Source organism: Trichosurus vulpecula, chromosome 1, assembly GCF_011100635.1.
Source record: "Trichosurus vulpecula isolate mTriVul1 chromosome 1, mTriVul1.pri, whole genome shotgun sequence".
Taxonomy (NCBI): domain Eukaryota; kingdom Metazoa; phylum Chordata; class Mammalia; order Diprotodontia; family Phalangeridae; genus Trichosurus; species Trichosurus vulpecula.
The window spans coordinates 92,718,077-92,736,396 of record NC_050573.1 but is presented as its reverse complement, the minus strand read 5'-3'; the positions used below and the strand labels follow the sequence as shown (position 1 = coordinate 92,736,396).

At 45.3% G+C, this 18,320-nt stretch overlaps 1 protein-coding gene across 1 annotated transcript in view; it reads right to left on the bottom strand.

Annotated features, from left to right (window-relative positions):
- The window catches only part of KCNK9 (potassium two pore domain channel subfamily K member 9), a 191,909-nt gene extending 184,302 nt beyond the window's left edge, over positions 1-7,607 (bottom strand). Inside the window, exon 1 of the mRNA XM_036742294.1 lies at positions 6,785-7,607. Within this exon, the coding sequence (XP_036598189.1) occupies positions 6,785-7,607 (823 nt within the window). The remainder of the gene's footprint in view (positions 1-6,784) is intronic.
- Between the last annotated feature and the right edge of the window lie 10,713 nt (positions 7,608-18,320).

The following is an 18,320-nucleotide window of genomic DNA, read 5'->3' as shown; positions in this document are numbered from 1 at the left end:
ATATAGATGCTAACTATTATTATTACTAACCAGCCTTTCAGGGATATTATGAAGTGTAAGCCTCCACTTCAATGTGAATCAGTTGTTCTACCATCATCATCATCATCATTATTGCTTAAAGTCACATATTGAGTTAGTGGCAGTACAGGAATAGAACCAGGTCTGCAGCCTTCCAGTTCACCATTCCTTCTGAAAGAAAGGAAGGAAAGGAGGAAAGAAGGAAGGAAAGAAAGAAGGAATGAAGGAACAAAGGAATGAAGGAATGAAGAAATGAAGGAATGAAGGAAATAAGCATTTATTAAGCACCTACTATGTGCCAGGCTGTGTGCTAAGCACTTTACAAGTATTATCACTTTAGACTTATCGAGTCTAAGTAATGATTTCAAAAAGCCAACAAAGCGAATAAAAAAAGATGGAAGATTCCACAAAGTCATTGGTGGCTCTGGAAAGAGTCACCCACCTGAGCAATGAGAGCAATAGGTAAAGATGCAGAGAATGGGTTACTAGTGTTAAGTGTTTCTCTGCCTACCTGTCTCTATATTGTTTCAAACCCTTTGCCTCAATTCATCTCCTCCTTCAGCATCAGAGGATGGAACTTCTACAAACAATGTCTTAAACCTAATAGAGATTTATGAATTAAACTCCATCAGAGATTATTCCATTGGAAGCAACCAGAAAGGCCAAAAGTTGTGGATTCAAAGTTCTTAAAGGGAAAGGGATTTAGAGGTCATCCAATTCAACTCCTTCATTTTACAAGGCAACTGAATCCCAAAGAAGGAAAGTGATTTGCACAAAGTCACAGTGATAGCAAATAGCAGATCTGGTCATTTGAAGCCCAGTTCTCTAAATCTAGTAACCCTTATTAAAAATTCCTCCTCAAGTCTCCAATAGGGGAGGAAAAAAAGAGAAAGGGATATATGTGTTTGGAAAGCAATGTTTCTTTGAAAAGGTAGATGCCACTGCTTTATGGGGGAGCCTTAATATGTTTCTAAAAGCAGGGATCTTTCCCCTTCATTCCAGGATTAGCCATGTCAAACAGAGGTACTGGATGCTATGGAAATCAAGTGTTAAACAGTAGAATGAAGGGTATATGGAAGGAATCATGGCAAAATGGAAAAAGTACTGAGAAGTCATGGACCATAGTTCAAATTTAGGTTTTGCCACTAAATCACTTATGCTCATAGCTTTGGCTCTCTGAGCCTCGCCTGCCAAATGACAAAATAGAGTGAGACCAGAAGAGCATGACCAGGATAGTGAGAAGACTAGAGACCATGTCATATAGACATTGGCTAAAAGAAAGGGGGATGCTAAGCCTAGAGAAAGGAATATGTAAAGGAGACATGATAGATGTCTTCAAGTGTCTGAAGAGTTTTCACAAGGAAAAGGAATTAGACTTCTTCTACTTGGTCTCAAGGGCAGAAGTAGGAGCAATGAGTATAAGTTGTAGAGAGGAAAATTTGTACCCTCACAAGTAAAATCTTCCTCAAAATTAAAGCTACTCCCAAATACTGTGAGTGGCCTCAGCAGTGGAGACCACATCTTATGGCCAGATGACTTGTCAGAAGTTGTGACAGAGATTTCTATCTAAATATGCTTTCAACTAGATACTTTCTGAGACCCCGTCCAGATGTGAGTGTGATTTCAGGGAGGTGACTAGATTATATAGTCTTTAAGACCTTTTCCAGATAGTATTCTATGGTCTTCTCTATATAGGAAAGTCTCCATTCTTTTTGGTAGAGAGTTTTAAAAATCTATGTCTTCCATTCCCTTTACAGCAATCTGATTTCTTCAAATGCTGTAATTCACTGACATAGAACGAGGCAAGTTGGAAGGGAAGGGAGGAAGAGGAGGAAATCAGTCACTCATTTCTGAGTCCCAAACAAAAAGGTGGAGGGATGGAGGAAATCATCTCATCTCAAAAATACTAGGATTGTTAGTAATCCCAACAACTCCCTAGAACTTAAGTTCTAAGAATAATAAATCATACAAACACTGGTTTAAGAAAAATCTGTTGTTCTCTAATTGTAAACACAGTGAGAATCTACCATGCCTCCCACTGTGGAATAAAAATTTGGCCCAAGGCATATACTGCGGGAGTTTGCTACGGGGAGCTGTCCCTTACAGCACCACAAAACGAGGGCTTGCTCCAAAAGTCAGACACTCACAAACACACAGTTTAAATTTTAAAATAAGACCCCAAAGCAATGAACCTAACTTGTATAAGAATGGGTGAGTATCTTTGCTTGTTTGTTTGTTCCTAAGTAATGCCATACTATAGTTCTAGCTAAGAAAACACAACAGCTGTATATTAAAGATTGCATAACTTAAAATAGAAACACCCAAGATTTCTGAAGTCTTAAAAGTTTAAAACTAAAATGTTTTCTTCTCACAGAAATGGCTATAATATAAAACCTTAATGGGTACTTTGGGTTGTGAGTTTGGTCTTTTGTTATTATCATTGTAATCATAACTATATTCATGGGGTGTTAAAACTGTAAGGGGCCAGAGAATATTGAATCCTAGAACATAGAACATGCAAAGATCTACCTGGGAGGAACCTTAAAAGATAAAATGTTAGAATACAGACTCTTCGAGGGAACCTTAGAATAAAGAGTGTTAAAACCTAGATCACAGAATGTCAGAGCTGGAAATGACCTTAGAATATAAAATGTTAGAACATACAATGTTAAAGGAATCTTGGAACATAGAGTGTTGGAAGGTAGGATATTAAGGATAGAAGGAACTCTAGGACCTCAGAAACCACCTAGTCCAAAGCTGGGTAAAGTTTCTTGCAGTCATAAAACTAGCTTAGAGATCTTGTTTCTTTCTTGATTCTGCCCCTGACTCCCTATCTATCAATTTTTCTACTACGTTGTAGAGGACACAGCTTTGGGGTGGTTTTGTTCAAGGCCTGGGACTACCTCTCATTAGTAGAACTCCTCTGAAATCTAGGTCAGGATTGATGTGATATTCCAGAAGCAACAACAACCTGTTTTATGGAAATACAGCCCATAATCCAAGATGAAATGGCAGTAATATTTTTTAAAGTCACATTACAAAGCTATCTAATAATTGCATTGGGGAAGGACCTCTTCATTAACAGATGGAAAAAGCAATATGCTTTTGGAATCCTCCTTCTGAGACTTTGGAGGGAAAATGTAGCAAGCATGGGAAATGTCTGGAGGTTAGATTAAAAACGAGAACACAGGGAAAGATTAACCTGGCTGGTTAATATCATTGCCCAATACAAAACAATCCCTTAGAGGACACAGCTTTGGGGTGGTTTTGTTCAAGGCCTGGGACTACCTTAATTAGCATTTATATTAAAAAAGAAGAAAACAAACAGAACTAAAATAGGACAATGTTTTGTTTCCTGTAAATTTGACCACTTATGCTAAATCCTCATAGAAAAAAAAAACATGCCAACTTCTACTTACCCTTTCTATCCTAATTTTCTTGTATTTCCTTCTTTCCCAAAAAAGAAATAAATTTCATATAATTTAAACCTTGGAGGGACTTTTGCCACATAGCCCAACCCCTGATTTTACAGATGAGAAAAGTGAGACTAAGAGAGGTGATGTGCTTTGAGCAAGGCCACACAGGTAGTAAATAGCCAAGTCAGAAATGGGACTTGAACCCAGGTCTTCCACTCCAGATCTACTAAAACTAAAGTACCCCCTTTTAAATGAAAATTTAAAATTTTCTGGAGGGAAGCTATACTTGAGAAGAAATAGTATGTGCATAAAAAACCCACATCCATATTCTTTTGTAAAACAATGCATGCATCTGATCTTCAAGAATAACTTCATGAAATAAATTGAGGGGGGTTAGACCTTGTTATGCCCAGTATCTGTAAATGATCTCTTCTCCCTTTAATACCACAAGACTTTGCCAGGTCTTTGAAGGGGAAACTAGTATCAGGCAGAAAGAGGTGGAAAATTTAGAGTCAGAAAGGATAAAAATAAAGAATAATTCTGTCTCTAAGAACCAAGACTCTCGTTTCTCACCTGAAGGGAGGGGGGTCAGGAGAGCTATAGGAATCCACATGAACCTAGGAGATCAGAAAGACCACTCCTATTATGGCTTACAGACTTGTTAGGGAGGAAGGAAGAGAAGGGCATGAAGAGGGGATTCCTGGGCTCAGATGTAAGTCCTCAGGGTGGGCTCCTTAAAGCTTCTTCTGCTTCTATCTACTCTATTACTATAGTTTCAATCATATTTCCATCCTAAGGAATGTTAACCCTTAAGAGGCCTGAGTCCTGCTGATGCATAGCAGCTCATCTCTACCTTGAAAAGAAATATGTAGCAATAAAAACTTTTACATCAACAATATTGAGACATTAAAGGACAGACAATTTCATTTTCCAGGTGGGGGGAGGGAGGGTGGGAATCCCTTTTCTCAGTCTTGTACAAACCCATTATCATTCAAATCCTTCATTTTTTACCAACAAACTTATAGTATTTCCAGTTGTCTAAAACAAAAGCTTTCTCATAGAATCTCTTCCTACACCACCTCTAACCCCTACACAATTCAATTTTAGAGGCACTCCCCAAATGTAAATAAATATATATGTTCACTCCAGGTTGCTTGCTCTGGGGCAGGTCTGATGAAGTTTGAAGGTAGCAAATTCAGTGATGACTGGCTGTTCTTTGTAACTAAAAATACAGTTTGGACATCACTCTAATTATTTAGTCTGTGGCAAAAAAAAGCACAGTAGACTAGATTGAAGGTAATTTATATGCTACAACTTAGAATTTCTCTTTTAAAACAGTCAAAACTGAACCACTGAATTTTAAAAGTTCTTACAAAGTGAATTCTCTTCAACTCTTTTTCAACCTCATGGGAAATAAAAGTCATTGTGTGCTTCCCATCCCAGATGGCACATTGAGAAATTCTGGTTTTATTCATGCAGATCTCTCCAGACAAGGAAAAATCCCAAGGAGAAAAATGAAAACAATAATCAGGCTGTAGAGAAAGAAGAAGCAGAAGTAGTACCGTGAGAGAGAAGGAGAAAAAAAGAAAAGGGTGAAGTAAGGAAGGAAAGAGGAGAGGAAGAATTTGAGGAGGAACGAAAGGGGAGAAAGAACGAATGACAGTGGGAAGGAAGGAGATGGAAGGGGAAGCATAAGAAGCAAGAGTTCTTTTCCTCAGAAATTAGAGGGAGTAAAAAAGACTCTAGTGGCCCCCAGCACAGCTTAGAACTTTGCGTTTGAGAAAACACCTTTCTTTTTTTTCCCCCACAGGTCAAAAGATGTTCCACATTGGGTTGCAAATCAGCAATATCTTCAGGTGGTAAGTGTGGATGTGTGGTAACAAGTTCTGAATGGTAGAAAGATATTGTCTGTCTCTATTAACAACAGGGAACCAGTCTCCTGTCCTTTCCAATACGATGCACTCTCCACTGTCTACTGGGATAAAAATGACCTTCTCACATCTCCGCGGATCCTCGAGCTTGCGGTGGCAGAGAGTGCTCTCAGAAAGAAACACTAGCCTTCTCCATGAGAGCATCCGTTTACAGTAAGATTACAAAGAAGTACCAGAATCACTGTCGTTGACTTTTGTCACGCAGCTACATTTACACAGAGAGGATGTATAGGCAGCCCGGACCTCCAAGGCTTCTGCATGGCACAGAGACAAACGCCCCCGTTGTCTCCCAGACGGTTTATGGAATGACCTACTACTTTTACAGTTAGAAGCATGCTGGCCATTCTTTTTCCCCCCTAAGAAATTGTTCTCATCCTCAACTCTGCCAACCAGAATTACATAGACTGGGGGAGGGGGAGGGAGTGTCACCCCAGCACTTGGCCACCATAATACAACAGCCATTCATTGAGTCCTTTTCAGACAAACGCAGGAAAACTTGTGCCTGACTTTGGGTCCCTCACTCTGTTTTTCAGGCAAAGAACACACACTTAAGACCCTGAACATTCTAACCTCTCCCCAGCTCCCTATTGCTTCCAGCTACCGAAACTCCGGGGCGGGGGGCGGGGGGGACCAGAGTAAAACAGAAGAGGGACAAGGATAGGGATTAATAAAGGGAAGGCAAGGGGTGGGGGGAGAGACACACAGGCACCTGTTAAGAGCTCGGATAGGTCCCAGCGCTTCCCCACTACCCAAAAGGCACCTTGACACCAGTTTCTTGTCGCCAGCAGGAAAGAAGCCAAGGAAGATCCTGAAACTCTCACCCAGAAGCACCCAGTCATCAGTAGTAGGTAACACGATGGAATAGACTACATCCCGACATCCTAACCCCACTGCTGGGGGTGGGGTGGGGGTGGGGGAAGCAGGAAGGGAGGGAACATCTAAAACAGGTTTATTCTTAGCTTCTGACTCTCGCAAAAGTGAGCTTCGGCTCCTCATCCCCGCAGCAACTCTCCGTTCCAGGAGTTCAAAGCACAGCTACACAGAGACCCTCAGGTCCACCCCTGACCCTCATCCTACCCCACCCCACCCCCCCCAAAAAAAAAGGTGAGGAAGGGGCAGTGGTAAGAAGTAGAAGAGCTCTCAAAGAGTATACAGAGATAGATCCAGTAGCGGACCACTCGGGCTTTAGGTGGGAAGGGTGAAGGTACAAGGGTGAGAGGTGCCTTAATATCATCTTAACCCTTTGCACTCGGAAGGCATCACCTTCGTAGCTCTCTGCATTCTTCCACCACCCTTCTCCCTTCCTTGAACTCTTCGGATCCTTGTCCCTGGAATGAGGGTCAAAGTGGTGGAAGCTAGTTCGTAGGCTAAAGTCAGCTCTGCCCAGCTCTGTCCAGCCCAGCCCAGTCCGGCTCTTACCTATCGTGGTGATCACCGTGATCGCGAAGTAGAAGGATCCGGCGAATTTCCACTGGACCCCAGCGCGGTGGGGCTCGGACTGCATGATGACCAGCTCCAGCTGGAGGTAGTCCTCGCTAGTGATGTTGTACTTTCCCTTAATCCGGATTTCCTCGGCTTTGAGTTTCTCCTCTTCGCGCATCTCGTGGTCGGACTCCAGGGCGTCGAAGACAGCGGCGCCCACAAGGAGGTAAGTGAAGGTGCAGATGATGAGGGACAGGGTCCGCACGTTCTGCCGCTTCATGGCCGCCAGCAAGGGGCCGGCACGGGGTGCATGTCCCCCGGCCGCCCGGCGGTCCGACTGCAGCGCGCAGCAGCCACCGCCTCCTGCTCTCCTGCCGCCGCCTCCTCCTCCTCCCCGTCCTCCCCCACCACCTCCTCCTCCTCCACCTCCTCCTCCTCCACTGGGAAGTTGTAAGCAGCAGTGGGGCGGCTGCCCAAGGGGCGGGGGGTAGGGGAGGTAGCCTCCGCCGACGCTGCTACTGCTGCTGCTGCTGCCACCGCTGCTACGGCGCGGGTGGTGGAGGTGGAGGGGATAGGGCTGGAGCTGGAGCTGCGGTAACTGCTGATGCCGCCGCCGCCGCGGTGGCGGCTGCTGCTGCGGCGGCTGTTGCTGCTGCTGCTGCTGTTGTTGCTGCTGCTGCTGCTGGCGCGGCCGAGCCTCAGACTCCTGGGAGGAAGAGAGGCACAGGAGGCTGCTGGAGCGCCGGGACCAGGTGCCGGGGAGCCCGGACACTCTGCGCAAGACCTGGCCAAACCAACCTGTCCCACTGCGCAGTGCCATCAATGGCAAACCCTGCTAGTGACCACTGGGGAGGGAAAAAAACTCCCCCCCCAAAAAACCCCCAACACCCAAGTCCTCTTGTCTACTGTCGCCACTGCCTCTTCTTGATCCAAGAGCAGCAAGCTATCCCTCTTCTCCCTCCTTCCCTCTCGTCCTCCCCGCCTCCAGCTTTCTCTTCCTCCTCCTCCTGGCCTCCTCGGGCTTTAAGAAACTGGAGGCAGCGCCTGCAGGTCCATAGAGAGCAGAGCCCGAATGGAGTTTCCAGCCCCCTTTGCCTTCTGTTCCCCCCCCCCCCACCTCACCAAGGGGGAAAAAGTTTACGAAGTGATAGGTCTTCAGGGGTCCCCTCTAGTTACCAGGCGAGGAGGGAGCGGGGGAAAGAGGCAAGGCAGGGATATGGAATGAAACAAGCAAGTGCAGGGGGCGGGGTGGGGGGGGGGGGGAAATGAGGGTCCAAAACTCCAAAAGGGGGAAAAGGAGAGAAGGGGATGTTTTCTTTTCCTCCTTGCCGGAGCCTCCTCTAGCCTGATTTTTGCTTAAGGCCCCAGGCAGTCTGGCAAGTTTTCTTCTAGCTGCCCTCCGGCCCCAGACCAGAGACAGAGCCTGGAGAGGGCAGAAGAGGAGGGCGCGGCCAGAGACCGAGTCTAAGTGCAGCTCACTTCCCTCCCTTCAATCCGTGCCAGAGCAGGTCCGCGCGGAGCGCTCCGGGGGCCAAGCGGGAGTCCCACGAGCCTCGGGGAGTTCCGGGGCTGGAGCGGGCTCATGAGCCTAGCCGGATTCCCTACCCGCGTCCAAGCAGCTAAGCGAAGGGCGGGGGAGTCCCGGGGCTGCAGGTGGCGACTGGGAGCTGGATGGGGGAGGGACAGCGGGCGCTGATGGGGAGAGAGGTGTCCCCCAATTCTCCCCAAGCAGTAAAGCTCTGCCAGCAGCTTCGGCGCTGCACTCAATCGGCCTGGGTCTGTGCGTGCGTGCGTGTATGTGTGTGTCCGTGCATGTGCGCGCATGAGTGTGTAGTGTGTGTGTGTGTGTGTGTGTGTGCGCGCCTCTAGGGCTAATCTTCGGGACCGTGGTCGCAGGGGGAGATGGGGCCGACTAGGGGAAGGGTCGATTTACACCAAGGCCCTCCTCATATCTTCCCCCGGTGAGCCGCCTCCCCAAAGTCCAGGGCCAGCTGGCTCCAAATCTGTGGCGGCTCTCGCCGCAGACACGACCAGGGCGCAGAGACGCACGCGGCTCGCCAGTAGGAGACTCAAAGGGCGGGGAGGAGATGATGGAAAGGGGGGGGAGGGGAAGGAGATAACGGGCCGGAACGCTATGAATAATAAAATCTGGGTGTGTGAAAGGAGGAGGGGGAGGAGCTACGGAGCACTTGGAGGTTTTTTGTTTTTTCGACTGAAAACCATAGAGATGGGGGAGGAGAGGGGTGGCATAAATAAAGGCTCCTCAGTCAGTGTTTTGGAGAACCATCCCAGCTGAAGACAGCTAGGGGCTTTGGAGAGCTCCTTGGGACCCGAGCGGTTGGGGAATTCTGAGTCCGAAGCTTGGGGTTGAGAACTGGAGCTCGGGAGAGAACCTCTACCAAAGGGCGTATCACAGGGAAGACTAGAAGATGGGTTTAGGCAGGTGGGCTGGGGGTTGGGGGAAGATTGATGGTGTGAAAGATTAGGCTGGAAAGAAGAGACTGGGGGTGTGAGAGGGCCAAGGATGAAAAGAGAAGTGAACACTGGAGCTTTGGAAGAAGCTGGGCATGGGGAGGGAAAGGGTTCTCGGAAGGGTCCCCCTGGGCTCTATCCACCTGGCGCCAGTCAGAGCCGCAGAGCGCTTTCTCCTCCACCTCTGAGCGCTGGCCGGGACGCGGAACTGGCTGCAGCCACCCAGACAGGAAGCGTGAGCTGATCCGCTGCGAATTGCTCACGCCGCCGGCCTTTTTCGCTGCCAGGTCGGGACAGGGCAGGGAGCCCCCTCTGGCGTGGGCACAGGGGTGCCCCAGGGAGGAAAGAAGACGAAGCGATTTGAGACAGGAAACATAGGTCGGGGAGACTGATACAAAAGGAAAGCGGCGCATTTTCTTTCCTCTCACCTCCCCCACCACAACACATACACACACCCCATTCAAAGAAAGCGTTCTTCTCCTAGGATGTTCCTCATCATCCTGGCGTGCTCTTCCTGGGTAGACATCCCCTAGCCCCGGTCCCCTCTATCCTCTCTCTCTCTCTTCAGAGGTTCGGGGAGTGCAGCTGATACGGTGACTCTAGCTGCCCAGCCCAGGGCTCAGACAGACAGCCTCCCCTCCCGCCCCCGGCAGGGTTCCCGCCCCGGATTTATCTAAGGATTCCCATCCTTGGCAAGACAGGACAAAGATGTCTTTCTTTGCCTCGCCCACCTTCTTCGCCTAGGTAGGGATAGGGAGACTGTGAAAAGGGCTCAGTCCCTAGGTATTGGTCTCGTGCCCTAACCCCTGATTCTTCCCAGAGGGGTCCCCTCGGGATCTGCCTCCTCGGTGTCCTATTCTTCCTCTTCCTCCCTTGTCGGTGTCTACTGCTATCTCAGTCTTCCACCCCAACCCCTCCCCCACGGCTGCTAGCCCCACCCCCTTCTAGATAAAGCAACCTACTGGGGCCACAGACGCCACGTGGGCTGCCCGGGGTAAAATGAGGCACTAAAAAAGGCCAGGCCGAAGTCTCTCTCCTTCCCTAATTGCCGCAGGGTACCCAAAGAGTTAGGGACTGGCAGAGATAGGGTTGCGCCCTACCCGTCCCACCCCAACATACACTCACATTACACAATGAGAATTCCCGAGGAAAAGGCAGTGGAAATACAGGGGGCTGGAGGGTGTGGAAGACTGCCTCCGGATAAAGACAGAAGAGTCCTGCTTTGTCAACCAGGAGAGCTGTCCTCTCCAACCGCCTTGAGCAGAATGAAGCCAACCCAGGCTACCCACGGTGATTCCGAAGAAATCTCTGAACTGTGAGATCACAAGATTTATAACTGCAATGGACTTCAGACAGCATCTAATCCAGCCAACAGTTCCATTTTATAAATAAAGAAACTGAGACTCAGAGAGATGTAGCTACTTGTCCGCAGTCATACAGGTAGTAAATATCAGAGCTAGGATTCCAACCCAAGTAGAGTGCCCTTCCACATCACTAAGCTGCTCCTTCACCTAGGTTTTATTTCCAGCCCCTGCTACTGACTTGCTGAGCGACCTTGGGGAAGTCTTTTCCCTTGCTCAGACTTCAGTCTCCTCTATAAATAGGGTAGGAAACAGGAGAGGAAGGAGCAGAATAGACTACATGATCTCCAAGGATCCTTCCAATTCCAACATGCTATAAACATGAGTGGACGGGGCCTCCCTTTCCCTGTATCCCGTCATCGGTTGGAAGGGCCACTGGCAGTTCTTCAGGGCCAAGTAGGCTAGGTGCTGGGGAGCTTCATTTAGCTGGTGTCCCTCCCTACAGAAGAGGAGGAGTACAAGATGAGAGAAGGGGACCGGTAGAAAGGTCCCGGTGTCATCAAACTGAGATCAGAGGCAAAAATGCTTCTAGACCATGGGGGTGGGGTAAAGGAGGGGAGTCAGTGATGGGAGAAAAAGGCAGCGGATTTGCACTAGGAAGCAAGGAGGCAGGGAAGAGAGAATAAGAAGGGAGGAAACGAAGGCCAACTACCCACGGATGCTCTTCTTCTGTGGTCCATAAGTCAATTTAGAAACGAACCCACCCCCATCCTGCATCCTCGGGGACAGATTTCTCCTGTCAAGTCGGTGACTCATCGGGGAAGCAGCGACGGAGGATTCCCAACAGCTGGCGATGATGAACGACACAGCCCACGAAGGAACCCCAATCAAGCCTTCCTCTTGGGGACCTGATGCTCATCAAAGCCCTATGAGTCAGGACCTGTGGCGTCCGACTTCCAACTCAGCTGGCCCTCTCTGGGAGATGCATTCCTTCTGTTCAGCCACCAGGGGGAAACATACAGCGAATTACCGGTCGACCTCGCTTCCCGGGAACCCCGATACACCAAAATATAAGTGTTTTTGTTTGGTTGGTTGGTTTTTGCTTTGTTGTTATTGTAGTTGTCATTTAGCCACCAGAAATCTGAAGGGAGTGCAGAAAGCAACTGCTCCAGCCCTTCCTTCCATGGAAAGGGAAGCCCAGGCCCAAAGAGATCAAGTGCCCTGAAGGAGTGCACAGGCATTAGTGGCAGAACTGAGAACATAAAAAACTCACACCTTCACTCTCAGTCTAGGTCTCTTTTCACTACAGGAGGCAGTAGTAACAATACCTGACCTCAGGGTATCCTAGGTTTGAATCTTGACTCTGCTACCCGTGTGACCTAAAGCAAGTCGCTTAACCTCCTCTGCCTCAGTTTCCTCATTTATAAAATTACAAGAGTTGGATTAAATGATCCCTGAGGTCCCCTTCCAGCTCTAAACACCACCACCCCCAGTGGAGTCTATTTACTAAAAGCACATGCGTTTTATGAAAGAATTTGCCATATGAACAATTTAAATGCTCAAATTCCTTGGGACATCTAAAAATACAATTTCACTTAAATGCATCTTTTTTAGAAGCAGCTATGTTAATGAGGCTAAGTTTATGTGTGTCAATTCTCCTATGAAGCAAGCTCCCAACATTTCTCTCTGGCCACAGCCTGCACCCTTACCCTGATTTCCTTCACCTTCCAAGAAAAACAAAAGGTGCCCTTGGTCACAAAACAAGAGAGAAGAGAAGACAGGCAGAAAAAAACATTGATATGATTTCCACTACAGTGGAAAATAAAATCAAAGGAGAAGGCTTTCCATTGTCTGACCTCTCACACATTTATAGCAGCATAGATTTAAAGCTGAAATGGGACCTTTAAAAATGGGACCATCTTACCCAAGCACCTCATATTTACTGGGCCCTCCACTACTAGCTGGAACTCACCCCACGTGTCTAATCTGCTGTCACATCTTATCATTTCTAACTTTCCAACATCTTTCTAGGATGTAATACAACCTTCTCTGATTATCATTTAAAGTCCTTTACAATCTTACTCCAGCTTCTCTTTCCACATTTTCCCCCTTCCAATACCCTGTGTTCTGGGGCAACTGACCAATACGTATGATACATTCACGTTCACCATACAATACATTCCATTCCCTGCCTTTGAACAGATTGCCCTCTATTCCTGGAATGTCCTCCCTCCTCACTTTCATAGCTTGTAACTGTTAGTTCTCTTCAAAGTTCAGTTCAAATGGAACCTTCTTCAAGATGTCTTTCCTGATTACTCTAGGTTTTAGAACTCTCCTCCTCTATTCAGACCCCAAAACGCTATGCCTTTATGTTGCATTATTCTGCATTAACTTATTTGTGAACATATTGAATCCTCCCCCAGAAAAAATTACAGTGTGTAGCACTTAATACTAGGCACTTAATTGAAGGTGGTCAATTGATCTGGTCTGGCCTCTTTATTATGAGGAAAGAACTTTGTGAATGTTGTGGGGCCCATCCCTTTTTCCCTCCCTCTCCCACCCCCATGGAGCATGCTCAGAATTGCCATTCTTAGCTTGATGGTCTATGAGGAGCTTGGGCCCTGCTCACAGCCATGTGTTGACCCAGCCCCAAAAGCCCTAAAAAACATTTCTTTTCCAACATCAATCTTTCCCTAGAAATCAAAGTGGTGTCAAATAGTTGGTGTCTAAGTATTTTAGGAAACCGGGAGAGATGTAAAGGAACTTGCTCAGTTTCCTCTTCTGTGGAATAAGGAGGTTAGACTAGGGGGTGGGGAAACTGTGGCCTCAAAGCCCCATGTAGCCTCAAAGCCAGATGTGGCCCTTTAAGTCCTCAAGTACAGCCGTTTGACTAAATCCAAGCTTCACGGAACAAATTCCCTTAGAAATAAAAGGATTTGTTCTGTAAAACTTGGACTCAGTCAAAAGGCTGCACCCAGTGACCTAGAAGCCACATGTGGCCTCCAAACAGCAGGTTCCCCACCCCTGGTAGGTGATTGCTAAGATCCTTTCTAGCTCTGACAGTCTCTATCTGAACATTCTCTATCTAAACATTCTATGTTCTCACCTGCCCCATGAATGGAGGTCAATTATGTGGACTGATTACCTCCTGATGAAATGTAATTTATACAGCTCCCATGGGGCAAAAGGAAGTTTCCCAGGTAGGATGAGAAAAGCAATCTGTCCCACAGTATTCCCTAGCTTCAGGCTTCCTTTTTCTAGTAGCCCCAATATTCCAGATCTGCTCTGAAGTCTGTGGGCCTCGTTGCCAAAGGCATCACCTCTCTTAGACTCCTTGGGTAGTCTGATCACTTGGTGTGAGTGAACTTATACAATCATACCTGGCCTATCTCTCTCCTCTCATTTTAAAAACATCCTCTTGACTCCAAATCCAGTTCTCTTTACACTCTGCCACCTTCTCTGGAGACCATGGAAGTGTTCTCCAAAAGGAAATGTTCTAGGTTAGTAAAGAAAGAATTGAACTGCCATTAAACTACCTAAATTCATGTCCCACCACTTCTAGTGATGCTTGTTATGAACTCATCTCTCAGAGAGGCAACTAGTGTGGTGCAGTAGGAAGAACATTAATATTGACAACTGAAGATTCAGAGTTTGGATTCTTGTCTACAGTATCATAGAGCTCAATAAATAAATAAATAAACAAATAAAAAGGAAGGAAGGAAGAAAAGAAGGGAGGGAGGGAATAAGGAAGAAAGAAAGGAGAAAAGGAAGGAAGGAAGGAAGAGAGGGAGGGGGGGAGTGAGGAAGGAAGCAGTCGTCCCATAAGGTAGTTATGAGGAAAGAGTTTTGCAAACCTTAAAGCATTGCATTAATGTAAACAATTATTGATTTCCTCTTCTGTAAAGTGAAGGAGTTGGTCTAGACTAAAGCCCCCATCCAACTCCAAAATTCTATGATTCTTTAAATTTCATTCATCTCAAATATTTAATGTTTCCAACATTCTATGTTTGAAGGGCACTTCTAACTCTGGGATGCTATGTTCTAAGGTCTCTTCGATCTCTAACATTCTATTTTTAACATTCCAGGTTCTATGATCCCTTCTAGCTTGAATGCTTTGTACCCTGCAGTAGCATTCTCTGTTCTAAAATCCCCTCCTTCTCTAACATTCTAGTAATCTGTGAAAATAAAACAAAATAGAAATACTTCGAAATCTGTGCTCTGTAAGCTTGTCAATTCTATTCCTATTATCTGTTGGCTCATTCATCAGTTTACACCCTCCAGCCCTCTTCAACTCCAACCTTTACTTCCACCCCAGTTTCCAATGGAGCAAGTCTTTCCCCAAATTACATCCCTACAGATTTATAATAGAAAAATCTTTTACACATACAGTAGCAATTCCCAGTTAGAAGAGAAGGGTCTTTGATTCACACTGGGGATGGAAATTATATTGGTATAAGTGTGAAATTGTGCCAAGGAGGAGCAGTTGATGGAATCAAGGAAGAGAAGCCTTAGGGGAAAAATAGCTGTCTTCAAATATTTTAAGGATTGGCATGTGAAAGAGTGATTAAATGTATTCTCTGTGGTTCCAGCAGACAGACTGAGGACTAATAAGCAGAAGTTGCAGGGAGGCAGATTTTTAGCTCAATATAAGACTGGAAGGAAGCCATGCATATCTGCAACTTCCAGAATTTCCTGAATTAACACAATGAGCCAGATGCTCACTGGGAGTAATTAATCCCTATAGCTATGAGGAATAAAAGAGTGACATGGTGTCAGTATTCCCATTCTACAGATGAAGAAATTGAGGAACTATAAATCGGTCATCTCATATAAACCCTTGGTTTTACAGGTAAGAAAACTGAAACCAGAGAAGAGAAGGGACAGAAGAGAGAGAGCAACATCTCAGTTCCCATCCTTGGACCTCCATTTCCTCACCTCAAAAATGAAGTAGCAGAGTATAGTGAAAAGACCACTGGATTTGGGATCAAAAAACCTGCATTCAAATATCTGTGTGATTTGGGGCAAGTCATTTCCCCTATACCAGATTGGTATCTAGACTAGTCATACCATTTCACAGCTCCATCAATAAGGCATTAACATACCTATCTTATCATAGCCCACACAACAAGGACTGTTCCACTTTTTTTCATCTTTGAAGTTTCATCTCACTGCATACAAACTGATAAAATTGCTTTAACTTGAATTTGTCTTACTATTAGTAATTTAGAGCATGTTTTAATGTAGCCATTTACAATTTGCAAACCTTTCTGAGAACTGTTTGATGATATCTTTTGAACACTTGTCTATTAGGGAATGACTCTTGATGTCAAAGGCAATTTTTGACAGCAAACAACACTTATGCTGACTGATGGAAAAAATAATCTCCTTGGGCTGTTTATTTATTTCAAGAAAACATTTGTCTTAGTTTATAAAATGCAACACTGAAGGCTCTTGTTGGATAAGGTGTATCTAACCTACACATGAAACCACAGAAGACTCCATGACAGATGCTATGACATAATGCCAGATCATTTTGTTCAATAATCCAGTAAGTATTGACTTCAACCAGGGTGTTAAGCAGGGAAATATATTTTTATCAAATGCATTCCTTTATAACATCCAAAACACCTCCAAGTTTCCTTAATAATGCTGAGTTTCTCCAAATGCTCCTATTCATAGATGACATTGAATCAGAACACTACCAAGTCTTCTCACTGAAATCCATAGCAACATGAAAATCAGCCTGAATGTCTCTACTGCAAGGCATGGCCATGTATTCCAACCCATGCATGAAAAGAATCCTTACTGTAATACATCTGACAAAGGTTTATCTAATCTCCATTTGGAAATATTTTAGAATGAAGAATTCAACAACTCTTGAGGCAGTTCATTCCAATTATGGACTGCTTGCAACTTCCACCCATTGCTCCTGGTTCCGTTTGCTGGGAACATATAAAGCATGTATAATATATCTTCTACATTACAGCCCTTTTAATACTTGAAAACAGCTACCAAACTCCCCTATAATCTTCTCCAGGCTAAACAACCCAAGTTCTTTGAACCTGTCTTCATGAGACATTCGCTTAAGGCGCTTCATTCTCCAGTTTATCAGAATCATTCTTTAGCTGTAGTGCCTAGAACTGAACACAATAATCCATATGTGGTCTAAGGCAGAGTACAGAAGATGGATTGTTCTCTTATTCATAGAAGCTATGTTTCTAAATATAGCCCAAGATGGCATTAGCTTTTTTGAGTGCTACGGTTACACTGTTGGCCCATACTAAATTTACAAATTCTTTCTTCAAACTCTCTTTTTCAATGCTTTCTAACTTTGTTTCTTCCCCTCCCCTAATTCTGTACTAGCAGAGTTGAATTTTTGAGCCTGTGGAAGAATTTACAATTACCCCTACTGATTTCCATCTATTTGATGGATTTCTCTGGATCTCAATTTTTCTCATCATTTATCCCCATTGAATTTTATGTATTAGATGAGGTCCCTTCCTACTGGGGTCCCTTCCAAATCTCACATTCTAATTCAATGAAATTCACCTCTCTGGGTTTCAGTTTCCTCATCTCTAAAATGAAAAGCTTAATTAGTTGATGTCTAAGGTCACTTCCATTTCTAATATTCTAAGGTCCTATAAAAGACAAAATGGGATGAAAATACATGCACATTGTACTTACAAATTACAAATAATCTACAGGTCAGTGGTAAGACAGATGATGGGCAAAAATTGAATGCCACACAATAAGAGGGGGGGATAGGAAGAGAGAGAGAGGAAGGAGGAGGGAGAGAGAGGAGGGGGGGAAGGAGGGAGGGAGAGACATAGTGAGAAAGAGAGGTAGGGAGAGAGAGAGAGAAAGAAAGAGGGAGAGAGAGAGAGAAAGACAGAGAGAGAGAGAGAGAGAGAGAGAGAGAGAGAGAGAGAGAGAGAGAGAGAGAGAGAGAGATTGATTTTGGTTCTGGTGTGCCTGGATAGGTTGCATTCAAGTCAAAATATTTCTGAGAGTACAAGTCTTGTTAGAGAACTCAAGTTCCTTTGGAATAATGATTAGATTCTTGGCAATAGGACCCAGTGATGAATGCATGGGAGAATGGAGTTGATATTCAGAAGAGTGATGAAATAGAGAAATGGAAATAAATTCAATGATGCCTTTGTACCTCATATCCCCTTGGCTTTTCGTAGAATTAGACAGTGGCAGGGCTGGAGGAAACTTTAGTTATGGTCTAGCAAAGTGTTCTCATTTTACAGAGGAGAAAATTTTCTCCCCAAGGTCATAAAGCTAGAGTGGCACATGTTCTGGAACTAGTATCCCAACTTCCACTCACATTGTCAAATTGTGTCCCCAGTGAGGCTTCTAGGTCTCCCCTTAGCATTTTAGGCATAAACCCTAGTGGGTTCAGGGGTTTTCTAGTACTACAGCTCATGAACCCCATCAGTTTACTTCCCTCGTTGATTAACACTTTATATCTATTAGTCAGGTAGATTTAAGCAGCTTTTAGAAAGAGGGAAGGTGGTATGTATAGTAAGAATAGTCAGTGCAAAAGAACCAACCCCCCCCAAAATCTGTGCCATACAGCCTCCCACTAGCACATATATAATGGACTCTCTATGAGACAGTGGACTCAGGTTTTGAGAACACATGTGGCATGAGCTAACTCATATAGTTGCTTGGCATAATGAAGCTTTCTGTTGGGCTTCTTGTGAAGTTCCCTTTCCTCATGTACACTCTGTCTCAGCTGTTCTGTGCATGCTGCT